This window comes from Coregonus clupeaformis, chromosome 19 (assembly GCF_020615455.1).
Source record: "Coregonus clupeaformis isolate EN_2021a chromosome 19, ASM2061545v1, whole genome shotgun sequence".
In the NCBI taxonomy this organism is placed as follows: domain Eukaryota; kingdom Metazoa; phylum Chordata; class Actinopteri; order Salmoniformes; family Salmonidae; genus Coregonus; species Coregonus clupeaformis.
Genome location: NC_059210.1, coordinates 7,054,111 through 7,076,058, shown reverse-complemented (window position 1 = coordinate 7,076,058; position 21,948 = coordinate 7,054,111). Strand labels below are relative to the sequence as shown.

The 21,948-nt window shown below is 42.4% G+C and overlaps 1 protein-coding gene across 1 annotated transcript; it reads left to right on the top strand.

The window, feature by feature from the left end:
• Positions 1-2,473: 2,473 nt before the first annotated feature.
• LOC121531268 (secretory carrier-associated membrane protein 5) lies at positions 2,474-12,773 on the top strand. The gene is made up of 7 exons (XM_045205136.1): positions 2,474-2,674; positions 6,027-6,100; positions 6,620-6,739; positions 9,204-9,360; positions 9,767-9,868; positions 10,235-10,352; positions 12,543-12,773. The coding sequence occupies exons 2-7, from the start codon at positions 6,094-6,096 to the stop codon at positions 12,747-12,749; spliced, it is 711 nt and encodes a 236-aa protein (XP_045061071.1). The 5' UTR covers positions 2,474-2,674; positions 6,027-6,093; the 3' UTR covers positions 12,750-12,773.
• Positions 12,774-21,948: the final 9,175 nt, after the last annotated feature.

Sequence of the window (21,948 nt, the reverse complement as noted above, 5' to 3'; positions counted from 1 at the left end):
AGAACGGTGAGCAAAAATCCCAGAACCACACGGGGGGACCTAGTGAATGACCTGCAGAGAGCTGGGACCAAAGTAACAAAGCCTACCATCAGTAACACACTACGCCGCCAGGGACTCAAATCCTGCAGTGCCAGACGTGTCACCCTGCTTAAGCCAGTACATGTCCAGGCCCATCTGAAGTTTGCTAGAGTGCATTTGGATGATCCAGAAGAGGATTGGGAGAATGTCATATGGTCAGATGAAACCAAAATATAACTTTTTGGTAAAAACTCAACTCGTCGTGTTTGGAGGATAAAGAATGCTGAGTTGCATCCAAAGAACACCATACCTACTGTGAAGCATGGGGGTGGAAACATCATGCTTTGGGGCTGTTTTTCTGCAAAGGGACCAGGACGACTGATCCGTGTAAAGGAAAGAATGAATGGGGCCATGTATCGTGAGATTTTGAGTGAAAACCTCCTTCTATCAGCAAGGGCATTGAAGATGAAACGTGGCTGGGTCTTTCAGCATGACAATGATCCCAAACACACCGCCCGGCAACGAAGTAGTGGCTTCGTAAGAAGCATTTCAAGGTCCTGGAGTGGCCTAGCCAGTCTCCAGATCTCAACCCCATAGAAAATCTTTGGAGGGAGTTGAAAGTCTGTGTTGCCCAGCGACAGCCCCAAAACATCACTGCTCTAGAGGAGATCTGCATGGAGGAATGGGCCAAAATACCAGCAACAGTGTGTGAAAACCTTGTGAAGACTTACAGAAAACGTTTGACCTGTGTCATTGTCAACAAAGGGTATATAACAAAGTATTGAGAAACTTTTGTTATTGACCAAATACTTATTTTCCACCATAATTTGCAAATAAATTCATTACAAATCCTACAATGTGATTTTCTGGATTTTTTTTCTCATTTTGTCTGTCATAGTTGACGTGTACCTATGATGAAAATTACAGGCCTCTCTCATCTTTTTAAGTGGGAGAACCTGCACAATTGGTGGCTGACTAAATACTTTTTTTCCCTACTGTAGTATACTAGAGTTGGCTCAAACAAACCAGTTCACAGAACTGCTACGGTAAACTGGGACAAATCCTCAACCATCATCAACTGTCTTATTTCCTGATAATGCTCAGAGTGTAAAAACCACTGCCGAAACACTGTGACACAGATAGCCCTCTTTCAAACCAGCCCACCCCCCCTTAAAATGTATTATTCAGTTTCCTCAGCCTCGCAGAAGCAAATACATGCAGCATCTTTACCCGTCTAGCTCAGCCGTCTCTATGTAACACAGTCCATATGGTTCACTACTGGAGAGCAGTAGTGTGTCAGCCTGTAGGAGAGGAGGGAGAGGGCATTACTGGCAGGCAGCAGGGAGTAGACCAATCTCTGCACCACTGCTTCACAGTAGACCAGGGTTCTTCAATTCCGGTCCTGGAGGGCCGAAACACTTCTGTTTTTTATTTCTACCTGGTAGTTAATTGCACTCACCTGGTGTCCCAGGTCTGAATTAGCCCCTGATTAGAAGGAGAGGATGAAAAACAGAGGTGTTTCGGGCCTCCAGGACCGGATTTGAAGAACCCTGGCCTACAGTGTCTTCATAAAGTATTCACACCCCTTGACTTTTTCCACATTTTGTTGTGTTACAAAGTGGGATTAAAATGGATTTAATAGTTGTTGTTTTTTGTCAAGGATCTACATAAAATACTCTAATGTCAAAGTGGAAAAATAAAACACTAATATATCTTGATTAGATAAGTATTTAACCCCCAGTCAATACATGTTAGAATCACCTGGCAGGGATTACAGTTGTGAGTCTTTCTGGGTAAGTCTGTAAGAGCTTTGCACACCTGGATTGTACAATATTTGCACATTATCCTTTAAAAAATTCTTCAAACTCTGTCAAGTTGGTTGTTGATCATTGCTAGACAGACATTTTCAAGTCTTGCCATAGATTTTCATTTACATTTACATTTGATTAGATTTTCAAGCCCATTTAAGTCAAAACTGTAACTAGCCCGCTCAGGAACATTCAATGTCATCTTGGTAAGCAACTCCAGTGTATATTTGTTTTAGGTTATTGTCCTACTGAAATGTTAATTTGTTTCAAAGTGTCTGTTGGAAAGCAGACAACCAGGTTTTCCTCTAGGATTTTGCCTGTGCTTAGCTCTATTCAATTTATTTTTATCCTAAAAAACTGAAACCAATGGGATAATGACTCGATAATGACTCAAATAAAAGTGAAAGTTCCCAGTAAAATATTACTGGAGTGAGAGTCTAAAAGTATCTGGTTTTAAATGTAGTTAAGTAGCTAGTGTGGAAAAAATCAATAGCAATTCGGGGCGTTCCTGCATCTACGGTGTGGTTTAGATAGAAACTCTATGCTGCTAGTAAGCGGTTGGTCGGTTCTGACCAGCAACAAATCCGTTTCCTCAAACCATTCCTAGAACAACCGGTACGTGCGTAAAAAGAGAGAGCGGAGAAACGTGACGTCACGTGATTGTGTTCTACTCATCATTGGTTCTACTCCCAAGCTGTCGGTGGGGTGAGAAGACATTTCTGATTTTAATCGAATATAGAATTTCGGTCTCTCGTGTTGTGTTTCATGAAGAACATCGTCATATAATGCGATTGACAGACGTTGCATAGTAACAGCATTCCTGGTTTGGGGACAAAAAAAAAAAAAAGGTAAGAGGTAGAACCTTTCTATCGAATCCATACCGTGTTATTTCCATTCCATTCATTATGTTTCAATGACACGATTGAGCAAATTACAGAATGATCTGTGCATAAATAGAGTGTAAATGCGGCATGAAAGGCACAATCGTTTGACTTGTTTATTGAGTCCAGCTGAAAAAGACCTTATGTCGTAGGCTAGGCTCTACTCTGAAAGGCGGTGCTTTCTCCATTGACAGTGGTGCTCATCGCGATGCAATTGTAAGCCTACAAACGGCGGCATTCTGCATCCTGCCCATCCTTTAAAATGAATAACAAATCTGAATTGGAAGAAAAACATATCATATTGCATAGATTCGTGGTCTCACAACATCATTTATTATCAGTTTGGTGGTATTATTTGGTGCAAAAATATATGCTGGGAAAATGCCCTTCATCCATACAGACTCAACCTCTGTGTGTTGAACATGACACATTTTGAATGGGCTATGATGACATTTTATTATTTCAGTCGTCAAAATATGATTGTGATAGCTGCAAATATCAGAAATATCCTTCATCACACTGTCAAGCTTTATTAAAAATATGTTTAAAATTATCTTATGTAGGCTACAATGTATCTCTCCATAAAGTACGGGGCTTATTTATGAGGCTTGTAGGCCACACTGTGTCTTATGCATCATGGAAGTAACATGTCACTGCATGAAAAGGCACATTTACGGGTTGAACACTCCAGTGCACAAGTCCGAAAACTAACTGTTTTTGCAAATTTGCGGGCACATGTCCAACATTGTTTGGCCCTGCACACTTCCCATAAATATCTGATAACGCTATACAGTATGTCCGGAAACGGTTCAGTAAATCTCCAGAAATGGCCACACACATCCACCCACTCACCAGGACACATCTTGAAATTCCAGTGCAGGCCTTTGACATCAGTTGCAAATACATCTCTGTCCGGCCCACTTCTCTCCCATAAATGTCAGTAAATGGCTGTGCACTTGCTGAAGGTTGCACATGCTTATTCGCCCCCACTGAATGCTAATGCTAGTCATCGGTAGCTTGCCTTAGTGGCTGTCACTGGTATATTAAAAACATAATTAATTATTAAAAGAATGAATGAATTACAGTGAATTAGGATTGAATTAATGAATAAATTACTTGTAATAATTGTTATTATTATCACACATTAGGGTTCCTAAACCTTTTTCACAAATAAAATTCAAGCACCACTATCAAGGTTTTTTCAAGCACCTCACGTCATCGCTGTACTAAAACAACTCTTAGTTCCTTGGAATAACACACACAAATACACTTCTTGAAGGATGACAATTAGTTTCAGTAGAACAGGAGCAAGTGGGTAATAGCATCTGCATAGGTTGAGCAGGGCCTGAAACTAAAGTAACCCCCATGGAGACTAGCCCTGGACCAAGCTGGATGACTCCTGCCAGTACTCTGCTCGATTCTTTTGAAAACACTTTAATGAATCTTTGAATTTCGAATGAGGTGCTTACCTGCATACATGGGTTAAATGGGGGTATACCTCATATAGAGGAATATGAACGAGCCTATTCAACATTCAAAGATCAACAAAAGTGTTAAAAAAAAAAAAAAAAAGTTTAACACAGTACTGACAGGAGTCGTCCAGGGCGAGCCTCCATTTGAGGGTGGCTATAGTGTTGAGGTTTGAGGGGTCAGTGGGATATAGGTTGCCTTGTTGAAAGCTCCCCAGACATGATCCGTGTGGTGTGGCTCGCCAAGTAGCTCTGGTCCCTCTCCAAGTAGCTCTGGTCCCTCTCCAAGGGGCTCTGTAGTTCTTGACAAAGTTCAATGAGCACCTCACTCCGGAAGTAGGGGGGCATGTATCCCAAAGGTCATTATAATCAAACGAGATATGCTACAAGTTTTCCATGTGATACTGTCAGTGCACAGAGCTACAGGCATGTGGACTAGAGATGGAAACAAGTTTTGCCAAAACGTGTACCAAGCTCATAATTACTGTTATTTTCAGTAAAACAGTCAATGCAGTTCTGTATGTCGCTCTGGATAAGAGCGTCTGCTAAATTACGTAAATGTAAATGATACAGAGGCAATTAGTGCTCCAACAAACTACAGCAATGGGTGATTAATGGAACTACAAAAAGGCTTACCCACTTTCTCCTCTGGCGACCCTTCTTTGCGTGGATCTCCAAGATTGTGTCCCGTATGTTCTCAGTAAACCTGAGAGATACGCCCGCCTCACCGTCTGGTAATAGGTGGTACAAGGTACATTTTAGGTTGTTTTGGTGGCCGGGTCACAGGTGCAGAGCCTTGTTATCGTATGTGAAAAGAGCATTAAGCCATTGAGAGTACCACTCGTTTTCAGTGTTTGAATGAATAGAGAACATTTTGTAAAAATGTAACATCTGGTGACGTGTTCATGCTCTTTGACACCACACAGACACATTGTGCTGTGAAGTAAATGTGTGTCAAGAGACAATGCAAAAGTGTTACATTTGTGTAAATGTTACAACTCAATTCAACAATCCTCTAGAATAATCTACTAGCTAATTGCCTTTTCCAAAAATGTATGTCTTGCTAGGTGTGTATGTATGATGCATCAGGGTTTGAACCGGGTTAGTTAGCTAGCTAGTTACCTCGCTAATTTATCACTAAAGATGGTGCTGTGCAAAACCCATGCATTGTATGGACAACAACAGTTTATACAACAGTACAATCAAATTATAGAAGAGGCCAGTGTATTAAATGTAACAAAAACCCATGAACATCTAGCCAACTACAACATAAGCTAAAAGCAATGAGCTAGCTAACGTTAGCAGTTAGCAAGCAACCGTTAGATACACATTTCATAAAAAGTAAACTTCTAAAATATCATTAGTGTTGTTCATATGTACAAACGTTTATAACAGAAATACAAAATAATCTGAGACACCATCTTGTTCTCATTAACTTACATACAAAGTTAGCTAGCTTAGTTTGGCTAAACTCGTATGAATGAGAATCTCACTTGTTTTTCATTCGGTCAAAACACTTAAATTATACATCAAAATGACTAGAAAACTCATCACAGTTTCGATAAACATGTTATCCCATATTGTAGCGGTGGGGCAGGTGGGCTAGCTATTTATGAGCGCAAAGCACACTGGGAGGGACACTGGGGACAGATGGTTTTGGCATCATTTCACAGGTACCTCCCCATGCATTCATGCATTGGCCTCTCAATGTTTTCATAGTCATATCGGCATTTCATATTACTTAGGCAACAACGTTGTATAGCCAATTTGTATAGCTTTTATGATAGATAGCCAAACACATATGATATTATAAAATGTATTTACATTTCCTTGCTTCATATTCTTTTCAGTTTAATTTCCAAGGCAATTGGGTTTGGATCATATTTATTTCCAACTGGAGGAACATATCCAATTGTAATGGCAGGTAAGCTATAATTGAATTTAATTCTCTCATTCATACAAGGATATCATCATAGTGGAGATGTTTTGTTAGTGTGACTTCTGTGTGTATTGAATCTTGAATTATGACACTCTTTTTTGAAATATATAGTTATTAGTAGTTGTTAATAAGCACGTTATCGTATCATTGTAGTATGAGTGCACATTGCTCAACAGTATGCTTTTATCAATCAAGTGCAAATGTTGTCTTGATCAGGTTCAATGATTTGTACTTCAACCCGAATATATTGTCTCCATTCAAGAATCTGACTATTAAGGGAGTTACCAGTAATTGCTGAACATCAACGTGATGGTCCTCTGTAGCTCAATTGGTAGAGCACGGCGCTTGTAACGCCAGGGTAGTGGGTTCGATCCCCGGGACCACCCCATACGTAAAAATGTATGCACGCATGACTGTAAGTCGCTTTGGATAAAAGCGTCTGCTAAATGGCATATTATTATTATTATATTATAGCTTTTGTCCTTTTTTTTTTTATTCCCACAGAAAACAATTTCCCTCCCCTGCCTCGCTTCATCCCTCTGAGGCCGTGTTTCTATCAGGACTTCAACGAGATCCCGGATGTACATCGCTCCATGTGCAAGAAGCTGTACTACCTATGGATCTGTGAGTGTGGCCGATCTCGAACGGCACCCTATTCCCTATATAGTGCACTACATTTGACCAGGGCACATAGGGTTCTGGTCCAAACTAAGTAGTGCACTATGTAGGGAATAGGGTGACATCTGGAAGACACCCTGTGATTAGAGACTGAGGCATCTGGGGCTGGTTTCCCAGATATAGATATATAGCAAGCCTAGTTCTTATAGACCATTTTCCATTGAGAATGCTTTTAGGTCCTGAACTTGGCTGAATTTGGGCCTGGGAAACCAGTATGAAATGTTCATAAGGTACTCTTTATATTTAAATACCAGTACTCATCATGTATTAGAGTATTAATATTCTAAAAGAGGTGTCAGTAGAATATTAGACGTGCTGGTGCTCCGTACCGTGCAGCACTGGTTCACTCTAACAAATCCCTTTACACACTGTATTTAATGTGTAGATCGCTTAAGTGACGACATACCGGTAAACTGTTAAGTGCTGTCATCTGCTACTGTTTGGCCTTTCTTTTTAACGTCACCTGTGTGTGTTTTTACCCCAAAATAATATGGGAAACAATCACTGGAATAGCAGGAAGGCTGGTATAGCTGGTTTGCGACATTTAGGCATCCATCCAATAATTTTTTTCCATCACAATTAACTTCCGCTAGTTTAAAGAATCCCATCTTTATATCATTGGCCTGACAACAAGAACTGAAAATGAAGCTAATAGATCAATGGTAAACTTTATATATGGATGATTGTATACCTTTTCATTCTAATTTTCATTTCACTCAGGCTGGGGAATATAAAAGTAAGTCCTGTGAAATATATGTTAGAAATAGGTAATCATTAGTTTGTGCCTCTTAGCCTAGTAGTCATTGTATTGTGTGTTGAATAGATGACTGATTGCTTTAGTTTTAGGATGTCCCAAATGATAGCCAATATTCTTTATAGTGCACTACTGTTCTTTAAGACACAGACCATAACTTGGTCATAGAGATCTTTCCTTTATATCTCAGATTCTAAACCATAAAGCTACCTTTACTGTCTCTGCAGACTCCTATACATAAAGCTACCTTTACTGTCTCTACAGACTCCCATACATAAAGCTACCTTTACTGTCTATGCAGACTCCCATACATAAAGCTACCTTTACTGTCTCTGCAGACTCCCATACATAAAGCTACCTTTACTGTCTCTACAGACTCCCATACATAAAGCTACCGTTACTGTCTCTGCAGACTCCCATACATAAAGCTACCTTTACTGTCTCTGCAGACTCCCATACATAAAGCTACCTTTACTGTCTCTGCAGACTCCCATACATAAAGCTACCGTTACTGTCCCTGCAGACTCCCATACATAAAGCTACCGTTACTGTCTCTACAGACTCCCATACATAAAGCTACCTTTACTGTCTCTGCAGACTCCTATACATAAAGCTACCGTTACTGTCTCTGCAAACTCCCATACATAAAGCTACCTTTACTGTCTCTGCAGACTCCCATACATAAAGCTACCTTTACTGTCTCTGCAAACTCCTATACATAAAGCTACCGTTACTGTCTCTGCAAACTCCTATACATAAAGCTACCGTTACTGTCTCTGCAGACTCCTATACATAAAGCTACCTTTACTGTCTCTGCAAACTCCCATACATAAAGCTACCGTTACTGTCTCTGCAGACTCCCATACATAAAGCTACCTTTACTGTCTCTGCAGACTCCCATACATAAAGCTACCGTTACTGTCTCTGCAAACTCCCATACATAAAGCTACCGTTACTGTCTCTGCAGACTCCCATACATAAAGCTACCGTTACTGTCTCTGCAGACTCCCATACATAAAGCTACCTTTACTGTCTCTGCAGACTCCCATACATAAAGCTACCGTTACTGTCTCTGCAGACTCCCATACATAAAGCTACCGTTACTGTCTCTGCAAACTCCCATACATAAAGCTACCTTTACTGTCTCTGCAGACTCCTATACATAAAGCTACCTTTACTGTCTCTACAGACTCCTATACATAAAGCTACCGTTACTGTCTCTGCAGACTCCTATACATAAAGCTACCGTTACTGTCTCTACAGACTTCTATACATAAAGCTACCGTTACTGTCTCTGCAGACTCCTATACAAATCTGAAGCAACCAATTAAACTTTACTTGGCTAGATGAATCATCCAATAACAGACCGTGTTGTTGTAGAATGATTACATTAGGTTCACGTCCTAGACAATGTAATTGTACTAACATGGAATGGAAAACAGTAACACAATGGTCCTGTTTATTAGACAACAAACCAAAGAAAACTGAAACAGGGAGGGACTACCTGGACGTATCCAATAAGACACCCTCATCTTCGCTTTCCATTTCCATTGCATGCCCTAATGAACATGACCAATGCTGCAGTAGTTCAAATAATGCAAGGTCGACCATTTTAATATAGTTATTTTACCTTTTTTCCACCTGTGATCGTTACAGTTAACAGTGCCACCTTGGCGGTCAATCTGATTGGTTGCCTGGCGTGGATGTGTGGCGGGGGCGGAGCCACTAACTTTGGCATGGCCATTCTGTGGCTCATCCTGTTCACCCCCTGCTCCTACGTGTGCTGGTTCAGACCCATCTACAAGGCCTTCAAGTAAGTACACCCTTCTTCTGACACCTGGGGTGCGTTCAGTTCGGTTCAACGTTTGCCAAAGTTTGGTCGTTCAGTAACAGTACCGATTCCATTGAAATAAACATTGAACGCCGTTCTGTCTTACTCATCGCACGCACCCCATGTTACGTTATACTGTTATGGATGAGGCAGAGAGACGTGAGTCAAGTTAACACACGGTACATGTTTAAAAATTATTATATATATATATATTTTTTTTCACCTTTATTTAACATGTTTTAATGAGAAGATGATGGATTCCACTTCTGACACCATGTGTTACGTTATCATGAGGCAGAGAGGACGTCAGTCAAGTTACAATAAACAATTTCTACAGTAGGTTAGATCCTGGATTTCTGACTAGATTTACTTCTCTTCCCCCCTGTAGGACTGACAGCTCGTTCAACTTCATGGCGTTCTTCTTCGTGTTCATGGCCCAGGTGGTGATCAGCATTATCCAGTGTATAGGGATCCCAGGCTGGGGGGTCTGGTAAGGATGGAGCCTGTTTCAGTCTGATGAAGGCCACCGACGGCCAAAGCGGCATGTTTTTAAACTTGAAATAGCCTACTAAAAACATTTTAAATTGTTGGCGAGAGTCGTGCCTAATGGCTGTAAAATGATGGGCCTCTCTCCTCTCTGAGTCTGGTTCCTCTTTAGGCTTCTTCCTTCTAGGGAGCTTTTCCTTGCCAATGTCGGTGCTCTTTAATGGGGTCTAGGCCGGGTTGGTTGATTGGTCGCTTGATTGATTGACCTGATTGTCGGCCATTGGCCTACTGTTTATAGTGTTAGGGAACCCTGCCTTAGAACAGTCCTCCACTTGTTGTGTTTTTTTCTTGTTCCTCTTCCTTCCTCCAGCGGCTGGCTGGCGACCATCACCTTCTTTAGCACCAATATAGGCTCTGCTGTAGTCATGCTGATCCCCACCATCATGTTCACTGCCATGGCTGTCCTCTCCTTCACCGGGCTCACTAAGGTACTATATACACTTTACACTTCAGCACTACACTAGCACTTTACACTTCAGCACTACCCTAGCACTTTACACTTCAGCACTACCCTTAACACTTCAGCACTACCCTAGCACTTTACACTTCAGCACAACCCTAGCACTTTACACTTCAGCACTACCCTAGCACTTTACACTTCAGCAATACCCTTTACACTTCAGCACTACCCTAGCACTTTACACTTCAGCACTACCCCTAGCACTTTACACTTCAGTACTACCCTAGCACTTTACACTTCAGCACTACCCTAGCACTTTACACTTCAGCACTACCCTAGCACTTTACACTTCAGCACTACCCTAGCACTTTACACTTCAGCACTACCCTAGCACTTTACACTTCAGCACTACCCTAGCACTTTACACTTCAGTACTACCCTAGCACTTTACACTTCAGCACTACCCTAGCACTTTACACTTCAGCACTACCCTAGCACTTTACACTTCAGTACTACCCTAGCACTTTACACTTCAGCACTACCCTAGCACTTTACACTTCAGCACTACCCTAGCACTTTACACTTCAGCACTACCCTAGCACTTTACACTTCAGCACTACCCTAGCACTTTACACTTCAGCACTACCCTAGCACTTTACACTTCAGCACTACCCTAGCACTTTACACTTCAGCACTACCCTAGCACTTTACACTTCAGCACTACCCTAGCACTTTACACTTCATTACTACCCTAGCACTTTACACTTCAGTACTACCCTAGCACTTTACACTTCAGCACTACCCTAGCACTTTACACTTCAGCACTACCCTAGCACTTTACACTTCAGCACTACCCTAGCACTTTTCTCACTCTGACTACAGTCTATGTGAAATGTGTGGTTCATGTTACTGTATGTCAGGGTTCCCCAACTGGCGGCCCACGGGCCTAATTTGGCCCAGGTGATTTTATTGGCTCCTCAAGTTTTCTGAGCCAAAAAACTAAAAAAACTATATATTTTTGTTGTTGAACATAAAAGACTGTAAAAACACCAGCAAATCATAATAGAGATATATACTGTATGTGATTTGTATACACATGTAAGTAATGATTTATGTTTTAGTCAAATATTATATCTGTTTTGGGCTTCTTGTGGTCAATTTGCAGTCTACTAATTATTTGTAATTATGTTCTGGCCCCCCGACCATGCGCTCAAGAAAAAACATCTGCAAGTCTATGACCTGCCTGATGGGTTGCTATAGTAACAGGAAATCAGATCTTATTTAGAGCAAAGACAGTATTTATTTCTTGCGACCTTTAGTTTGACTTGGCTGTAATATAACTCACAAAATCTCAGGGACTGGCGGTTAAAAATAATCCCTTTTGCGAACACATTTACCCTTCATTGATGTTTGAACACTGAAATGTTAATTAATGTCCCAGTTTAAAATATATATATATATATATATACATATATATCTCTGACTCGTGCAGGTCCACACCAGAGTCGATGGGCACGTTGAAAAAATCATTGTTTTGGCCTGGTCTGGCTTTTTAGCAGTAATATGAATCTCTAACACCATCTCAATCTCTCCCTGACTCTCTCCAGGTCCACAACATGTACCGTGGCACTGGGGCAGTATTATATACAGTCTGGTCCAAAAGTCTTGGCATTATATGGTCATTATATGGTAAAAGTATATGACAATAGAGGTCTTTGGCCATGCACACCAGTGGTGGGGAAGAAAATAAACAAAGAAATGGTTAATTGACCACAAATTCAACATTTTGCAATGGCCATCTCAGTCTCCAGCCTTGATCGAACCCCATTGAAAACCTGTGGTTTGAATTGAAGAGGGCAGTCCATATGAGCAGACGAAGGGTATTAAGGATCTGGAAGGATTCTGTATGGCGGAACGGTCTAAGATCCCTACCAATGTGTTCTCCAATCTCATAAAACATTTTAGAAAAAGGCTGTGTCGTTATCCTAGCAAGGAGAGGGTTCTGGAGTATTGAAAACAGGGTTGGCTATCATTTTTAGGAGAGCAAAGACAGTATTAATTCTCAAGACCTCTGTATGACTTGCAGTAATATAACTCACACGCCATCTCTCCCTGACAACATGTACCGTGGCACCGGGACAGTATTCTGCATGTCTCTCTCACACACTAACTACAGTAATATAACTCACTCTAACACCGTCTCCCTGACTCTCTCCAGGTGCACAACATGTACCGTGGCACTGGGGGCAGTATGAGTAAAGCCCAGGAGGAGTGGACCACCGGGGCCTGGAAGAACCCTCACGTCCAGCAGGCAGCGCAGCAGGCCGCTGTAGGGGTGGCGCAGGGAGCCATGCAGCAACAGCAGCAACAACAGCCCCAGTACTCACAGGCACCCACCTACAACTACGACGACCCGGGCATGTAGGGCAGGGTGGAGGAGAGGGTGGGAGATGGGGGAGGGTGAGAGGGGGGATATAGAGAGGGTGGAGGGAGCGAGGGTGGGAGATGGGGGGAGTGTGATAGGGGGTGGGGATATAGAGAGGGTGGAGGAGAGGGCGAGGGTGGGAGATGGGGGAGTGTGATAGGGGGTGGGGATATAGAGAGGGTGGAGGAGAGGGCGAGGGTGGGAGATGGGGGAGTGTGAGGAGGGGGATATAGACAGGGTGGAGGAGAGGGTGGGAGATGGGGGAGTGAGAGGGGGAGGGATATAGAGAGGGTGGGAGATGGGGGGAGTGTGGGGGATATAGAGAGGGTGGAGGAGACGAGGGTGGGAGATGGGGGAGTGTGAGGGGGGGGATAGAGAGGGTGGGAGATGGGGGGAGTGTGAGGGGGGATATAGAGAGGGTGGAGGCGAGGGTGGGAGATGGGGGAGTGTGATGGGGGGGGGGGATATAGAGAGGGTGGAGGCGAGGTGGGAGATGGGGGGAGTGTGAGGGGGGGATATAGACAGGGTGGAGGAGAGGGTGGGAGATGGGGGAGTGTGAGGGGGGGGATATAGAGAGGGTGGAGGCGAGGGTGGGAGATGGGGGGAGTGTGAGGGGGGGATAGACAGGGTGGAGAGAGGGTGGGAGATGGGGAGTGTAGGGGGATATAGACAGGGTGGAGGAGAGGGTGGGGAGATGAGGAGTGGGGGGGGATATAGAGAGGGTGGAGGCGAGGGCGAGGGTGGGAGATGGGGGAGAGGTGAGGGAGCCACCCAGGCTAGGTGAGGGAGTCACCCAGGCTAGGTGAGGGAGCCACCCAGGCTAGGTGAGGGAGCCACCCAGGCTAGGTGAGGGAGCCACCCAGGCTAGGTGAGGGAGCCACCCAGGCTAGGTGAGGGAGCCACCCAGGCTAGGTGAGGGAGACACCCAGGCTAGGTGAGGGAGCCACCCAGGCTAGGTGAGGGAGTCACCCAGGCTAGGTGAGGGAGCCACCCAGGCTAGGTGAGGGAGCCACCCAGGCTAGGTGAGGGAGCCACCCAGGCTAGGTGACGGAGCCACCCAGGCTAGGTGAGGAGCCACCCAGGCTAGGTGAGGAGTCACCCAGGCTAGGTGAGGGAGTCACCCAGGCTAGGTGAGGGAGTCACCCAGGCTAGGTGAGGGAGCCACCCAGGCTAGGTGAGGGAGCCACCCAGGCTAGGTGAGGGAGTCACCCAGGCTAGGTGAGGGATAGACTGGACGGACAGATGAAAAGGGATGATCATCAAATGAGAACAAAATTCACAATTAGGGTTCCATTCAGAATATGATGATGTAATGTTTTGATTTTGCTTCAAAGGTTCCCTCCCACATCTGTCCCCTAACATGGACCAACACTTCAACCATGCACATAGTTGTTATTATTAAACATAGTGCAGTATCAAGACGTTACACATTTTTTCACACAAGATGGATTTCTCTGCTTCCGTGTGCCAGACACACTTCAACCCTTGCACTGCCCCGTAATGCTGATTTAGCTTTGAATAGAAGAATACAACAGTCTTACTAGAGCCAATGCAATGTTTCAGAAGATATTATGGTTTTAGTGAGTGATCTCGCATTGTTTTTGGAAGGATGTTTATTTTATGGAAGGAGCTTAGCAGAAACGATTAGGATTGTGATGTTTTGTCATGTTTTTGAGAAACAGTTTCTACTTGTTTTGCAGTGCTGTATTATTATGAAGGATACAGTTTGGCCACGTGGACATGACAAAATGCAGGAAAATTTTGTTGAATCGTATTTAAAAAGAATTATCACAATTTTGTCCATGTTGAATTTTATTTTTTATTACTTTAGATTCTCAGGAAAGGTGTGATATCTGTCTACCTTGTTTTATACATAGAAATAGAATGACTTCTATTGTACTCCTATGTTTTTAGATCTTACCTAGTTGCTAGATAGCTAATAGCTACATGTCAGTCTTTGGCTAGCATTGCCTAGAGTAGAAATACCAGACTGTTGGCTTCTTCATCTCCAGTCATAATCAAGCCATGTTAGGAGTGTCTGCTAGTTCCTCACCATTTTACATTTCAGGTTATGGGGAGTGTTTTTTTGAACAGTCATTATGCTATTGACTATCAGTGAAACAAAGAATAGATGTTTAATAGTAACCACTAATTTAAACGCACACGTACACTGTTCAGTTTTGCATAGGATGGAACATTCCAAATAAGTATGACTGCTGTAACCCAGTTAAGAATTTAGACTAGGTGAACCAAAATACCTCTGTCTGTAAAGGGATGATGGTTCTGTCTGTAAGGGGCAGATGGTTCTGTCTGTAAGGGGCAGATGGTTCTGTCTGTAAGGGGCAGATGGTTCTGTCTGGAAGTGGATGAGGGTTCTGTCTGTAAGGGGCAGATGGTTCTGTCTGGAAGTGGATGAGGGTTCTGTCTGTAAGGGGCAGATGGTTCTGTCTGGAAGTGGATGAGGGTTCTGTCTGTAAGGGGCAGAAGGGACTAAATGTAATCTTCATTTCCCATTGGAGATAGAGTATTTGCTGTTTGTAGATGGACAAATGTTAGATGTTATGAACGTTTATTCCCATGGGTCAATCCTCTCACTAATCCTAAGGTGAACCCTGTGACGCGAATGCAAAAAATGACTACAAGCTGGTTGTAATGGTGTCATCAGTGACGTCATGACAATCCGTTTTTTTTTCTTCTGGGTAATGGTGGATTTTTACCTTTACGAGTGAAAACAAAATGTGGTTGTCAACGTTAGTACATGAGTGTGGTTATGACTAGAGGGAGTACAGCTACGACCGGAAGTGACTTTTCGTAGCAGGTTAGGAGAGCATTTTAGCTAACCCTAATAACCCTTTTCCTAACCTTAACCTAAGTCTCCTAACCTGCTACTTTAGTTCTCCTAACCAGCTGCGTACATGAACCTAACCTGCTACGAAAAAGTAACTTCCGGTTGTAGCTGTACTCCCTCTAGTCAGAACCCATGAGTGTAGATGTGAAATGGTATATATGGAAAAAATATAATATTGTTAATACAAATATCTCATTTTATGAACTGAAACTGGAAGAAAATAACTGTCAAGTCTTTATTGTCTCGAGTCTCAAGATAACTCTTAAAATGAAGAATTATTTAATTAAAAGATGGATATTACAGAAATGTGTATACAGTATTAGACTTGAAACCAATGTGAAGATGTGTACATGAATGGCAGTTATTTCAAAAACCTGTGAATTGTCTTTGTCTGATTGTGTGATGGATGATATTCAATATGATTTTCTTTTCAATTTTTCTCAAACCGTTTTTTTTGTTTGTTTGTACAGACCTGCATTTTCCTGTATATTTTTGTGAGGAAGTGTGTGAATGCATCTCTGTTCTTTTTGTCTCTCTGGTTCTTGCTATTATAGGTTTCTAAAGGCTTCTAATGTGTTTTATTCACGTCATCATTGAATAATATTTTTTTTTGGGGGGGGGGCACAGAGAACTATTCTCTTAATCTGGAATTTCAACTCAGTGCTCGCTGTACTCACTTTCACATGCACTGGAGCAATGCAAACATGAATTTACAGATCAACTTGTAACCATAAAATTATGAACATCAGTGAATGTTTGTAAATGCATATATAGGCTCCATCCAGATGAGATAGATTGTGTTGTAATGAATTAATATTGCACCAGAAAAATCACATAGTATATCCAATCCAGTAGACTATGATCCCTTTAGCCTGGCATCTGAACTGACGTCATTACATTTCACCGGTGTTAGTGAAACAGCGGTGAGCGCAACACTCAGTCTGGTTTAACCAGGCTACAATCCTTCACCATGTCCATCTGTAGTAACACGCTCTGTTAGGTTGACAGACGCCTTGGTTTCGTTACTGTGTATTGTAGTACGTGCAACAGAACAAAACAACGTTTCTGTGTGTAGTAAGTCAATAGGTGTGGTTTTTTGGTGAATTCGTGAGTCAGACCAGACCGTTGTGCCATGTTGTGTACATAAGGCACGTAACAGTATGTGTGGTAATTGATGTTAAATACAACCGTGTCCAAGCGTACCATTACAATGCTCTGTAGACTTGGGTTATCTCTCAAATGGCACCCCATTCCCTATAGTGAACTACTTCTCGTTCACTATCTAGGGTACCAATTTGGGACGCAGACCTGGTCTGAAGTAATGCACTATATAGAGGACCGGACACACCCTGAGACCAGAACTGCTTTTGACAGTCCGCTATATTCCATATTGTTGTTGGGTCATGTGTGTTGTATGTACAGCCATTTCTCATTGACCACGATCTACCCTGGTTCCCTTCTGTATGTGTTTACTATGTATCCTGTACTATAATAGCATAAGTATAGATATATCAATGACTTGAGATGAGGTAAATATTAATAACATTGCCATGGATAAATAAAACACAGGTATACAGTGGATTCGGAAAGTATTCAGACCCCTTGACTTTTTCCACATTGTGTTACGTTACAGCCTTATTCTAAAATGGATTTAAAAACAAAAATCTCATCAATCTACACATAATAGCCCATAATGACAAAGCAAAAACAGGTTATTAGAAATGTGTGCAAATTTATTACAAATAAAAAAACTGAAATATTACATTTGCATAAGTATTCAGACCCTTTATTCAGTACTTAGTTGAAGCACCTTTGGCAGCGAATACAGCCTCAAGTCTTCTTGGGTATGACGCGACAAGCTTGGCACACCTGTATTTGGGGAGTTTCTCCCATTTTTCTCTGCAGATCCTCTCATGCTCTGTCAGGTTGGATGGGGAGCGTCGCTGCACAGCTATTTTCAGGTCTCTCCAGAGATGTTCGATCGGGTTCAAGTCCGGAATCTGGCTGGGCCAATCAAGGACATTCAGAGACTTGTCCCGAAGCCACTCCTACGTTGTCTTGTCTGTGTGCTTAGGGTCGTTGTCCTGTTGGAAGGTGAACCGCTCTGGAGCAGGTTTTCATCAGGATCTCTCTGTACTTTGCTCCGTTCATCTTTCCCTTGATCCTGACTAGTCTCCCAGTCCCTGCCGCTGAAAAACATCCCCACAGCATGATGCTGCCTCCACCATGCTTCACAGTAGGGATGGTGCCAGGTTTCCTCCAGAAGTGACGCTTGGCATTCAGGCCAAAGAGTTCAATCTTGGTTTCATCAGACCAGAGAATCTTGTTTCTCATGGTCTGAGAGTCCTTTAGATGCCTTTTGGCAAACTCCAAGCAGGCTATCATGTGCCTTTTACTGAGGGGTGGCTTTCGTCTGGCCACTCTACCATAAAGGCCTGATTGGTGGAGTGCTGCAGAGATGGTTGTCCTTCTGGAAGGTTCTCCCATCTCCACAGAGGAACTCTGGAGCTCTGTCAGAGTGACCATTGGGTTCTTGGTCACCTCCCTGACCAAGGCCCTTCTCCACCGATTGCTCAGTTTGGCCTGGCGGCCAGCTCTAGGAAGAGTCTTGGTGGTTCCAAACATCTTCCATTTAAGAATGATGGAGGCCACTGTGTTCTTGGGGACCTTCAATGCTGCAGAAATGTTTTGGTACCCTTCCCCAGATCTGTGCCTCAACACAATCCTGTCTCTGTGGGACCTTATATAGACAGGTGTGTGCCGTTCCAAATCATGTCCAATCAATTGAATTTACCACAGGTGGACTCCAATCAGGTTGTTGAAACATCTCAAGGATGATCAATGGAAACAGGATGCACCTGAGCTCAATTTCGATTCTCATAGCAAAGGGTCTGAATACTTACGTAAATTAGGCATTTCTGTTTTTTATCTTTAATAAATGTGCAGAAATTTATAAAAACCTGTTTTTCGCTTTGTCATTATGGGGTATTGTGTGTAGATTGATGAGGATGTATTTTTATTTAATCCATTTTAGAATAAGTCTGTAACGTAACAAAATGTGGAAAAAAGTCAAGGGGTCTGAATACTTTCCGAAGGCGCTGTATACAGTCTATATGTACATGCTATGATCAGATGGATAGTAATGTTATATGATCGTTCAGGAAACTGTAATGAGTTTTATTTTGATCTTTCCCTGATAGTAAACCGTTTTTGTCGCATCTTGTGTCTGAGTGTTTTTTTTTTTTTTTTATATATTCCCCATTTTCAGTATATTCACCATTTTAAACTTTTCTAACTGGTGCAATGATGTATTGAGTGTATTGAGTCATAACTACTTTCTCTTGAATGCTAAAAGTATTTGCAATTCGGTCAAGGCTGTATTTTAGAACTATTACAGCTGCAGACCATTGACTTCATGAGACAACGTGACGGAGTCATGAGACAGTCATCCAGAGTATCGAGGAGTGAGTAGGAGAGGCCGGAACAGTTACAGACCTATATTTATATAGGACTCTGACTCATAGTTGGTCTCAAGGATGTCTGACTAACGTAGTCCACTTTTCTTTCTTGAGTGAATGAGCTTTGAGCTGAACCTATAGCGCTGACAGGAAATTCGTCAAATTCAGAAAAAGGGGTAGCGTAGCGGAGGAATCTCTTTTAAAATGGTTCATTAGCTGTTATTTAAAGAACGTCCAACTATTTATTACATTTTAGTCATTTTAGCAGACGCTGTTTGCCGTAGTGACTTACAGGAGCAATTAGGGTTAAGTGCCTTGCTCAAGGGCGAGAGAGAGTGAGATTGCAATTGCATTGGCTGTCCTGCCTTGAACTTCTTGAACCTTTTCTCCTCCTGATGGCAGTTAGGTCAATGATGGGATAACAGAGAGAGGCACACATTCTCCAATGATGACACCCTGGCTTATTATACTGAACAAAAATATAAACGCAACATGTAAAGTGTTGGTCCCATGTTTCATGAGCTGAAATAAAAGATCCCAGAAATGTGTTCACAAATTTGTTTACATCCCTGTTAGTGAGCATTTCTCCTTTGCCAAGATAATCCATCCACCTGACAGGTGTGGCATATCAAGAAGCTGATTAAACAGCACGATCATTACACAGGTGCACCTTGTGCTGGGGCAATAAAAGGCCACATTAAAATGTGCAGTTTTGTCACACAACACAATGCCACAGATGTCTCAAGTTTTGAGGGAGCGTGCAATTGGCATGCTGACCGCAGGAATGTCCACCAGACCTGTTGCTAGAGAAATTAATGTTCATTTCTCTACCATAAGCCGCCTCCAACGTCATTTTAGAGAATTTGGCAGTACGTCCAACCGGCCTCACAACCGCAGACCTCGTGTAACCACGCCAGCCCAGGACATCCACATCCGGCTTCTTCACCTGCGGGATCGTCTGAGACCAGCCACCCGGACAGCTGATGAAACTGAGGAGTATTTCTGTCTGTAATAAAAACTAATTCTGATTGGCTGGGCCTGGCTCCCCAGTGGTGGAACAAGCTCCCTCACGACGCCAGGACAGCGGAGTCACTCACCACCTTCCGGAGACATTTGAAACCCCACCTCTTTAAGGAATACCTGGGATAGGATAAAGTAATCCTTCTACCCCCCAAAAAAAATTTGTAAAGTGGTTATCCCACTGGCTATAGGGTGAATGCACCAATTTGTGAGTCGCTCTGGATAAGAGCGTCTGCTAAATGACGTAAATGTGCCCTTGAGCAAGGCACTTAACCCTAATTGCTCCTGTAAATCGCTCTGGATAAGAGCGTCTGCTAAATGAACCAGCCACCTTTCGGTTACTAGCACAACGCTCTTACCCACTAAGCTACCTGCGCCCGGGTTGAACGCTGTAACAATACAGAATAAAACAATTCATAAAAAGTCCCATGATGGTAGTGACTGCCCATTACTGCTTATTAAACATCATTTATTCACATTACTTTAATAAAATATTTCAGTTGATGACTATTATTTCATTCCAAGTCATCATCTCATCTCTATAGAGCTGCTGCTGTCTGACAAAATCACTATTTTAGTAGTCCTTCTAAGTAAATAAGTCCGTCTCAGACCGGACAAGTGGGCACGCAATGGATTATGGTCATTGTAGTTAATTATCACGTTTTCTGTGCTAAACTTTGTCGAATATTGGCCTGTTAGAAACTACACATCCCTACTACATCGCACAGTTTGGGCTTGATGGAACTAAATGCAATTCAAATAATTGAACAGACCTTGGTCAATTAGTTGTTTAAAAACAAAAAAATAACCGACTGTTCGGTTAATCACTCAGCCCAAACGTCTCACTGTAGTTGAGGGTGTGTGAACAGACCTGATTGATACCTATTCATTTGTTCATTAAGGTCAGTGGCTATGATCATTTGTCAAACCCACCACACCAGTGAAAGATTATGTTGAGAGACTGGTTGGAAGGAAATGGTATACTTGAATATAAGGAAGACAGAGAAAGACATATAGACTGAGTGTACAAAACATTAAGAACACCTGCTCTTTCCATGAAATAGACTGACCAGGTGAAAGTTATGATCCCTTATTGATGTCACTTGTTAAATGCACTTAAATCAGTGCAGATGAAGGGGAGGAGACCGGTTAAATAATTATTTTAAAGCCTTGAGACATGGATTGTGTATGTGTGCCAAAATCAAATCAAATGTTATTGGTCGCATACACGTTTAGCAGATGTTATTGCAGGTGTAGCTAAATGCTTGTGCCATTCAGAGGGTGAATGGACAAGACAAAAGTTTTAAGTGCCTTTGAACGGGGTATGGTAGTAGGTGCCAGAAGCACTGTTTGTGTCAAGAACTGCAACGCTACTGGGTTTTTCTCGCTCAACAGTTTCCCCTGTGTATCAAGAACGGTCCACCACCCAAAGAACATCCAGCCAACTTTACACAACTGTGGGAAGCATTGGAGTCAACATGGGCCAGTATCCCTGTGGAAGGCTTTCGACACCTTGTAGAGTCTGCCAAATTGAAGCTGTTCTGAGGGGAAGGTGTTCTTAATGTTTTGTCCATTCAGTGTAGGCCTACACTGACCCCTTTAGAATGGATGCAAAGTGGTCACTTGCATGCTCGTTCATAGCATAGAATTATAATTAATTATAATTCGTTCTATTTCTATGTTTCAGGTGTTTGTTAGAAAAAGGTTAAAGAAAGATAAATATATATATATATTTTAACAAATTTTTACTGGCCATTAAAATAATGACAACAATCCTCCATCATGAGGCCTATAATAACAAGTATACACTGAACAAAAATATAAACGCAACATGCAACAATTTCAATGATTTTACTGAGTTACAGTTCATATA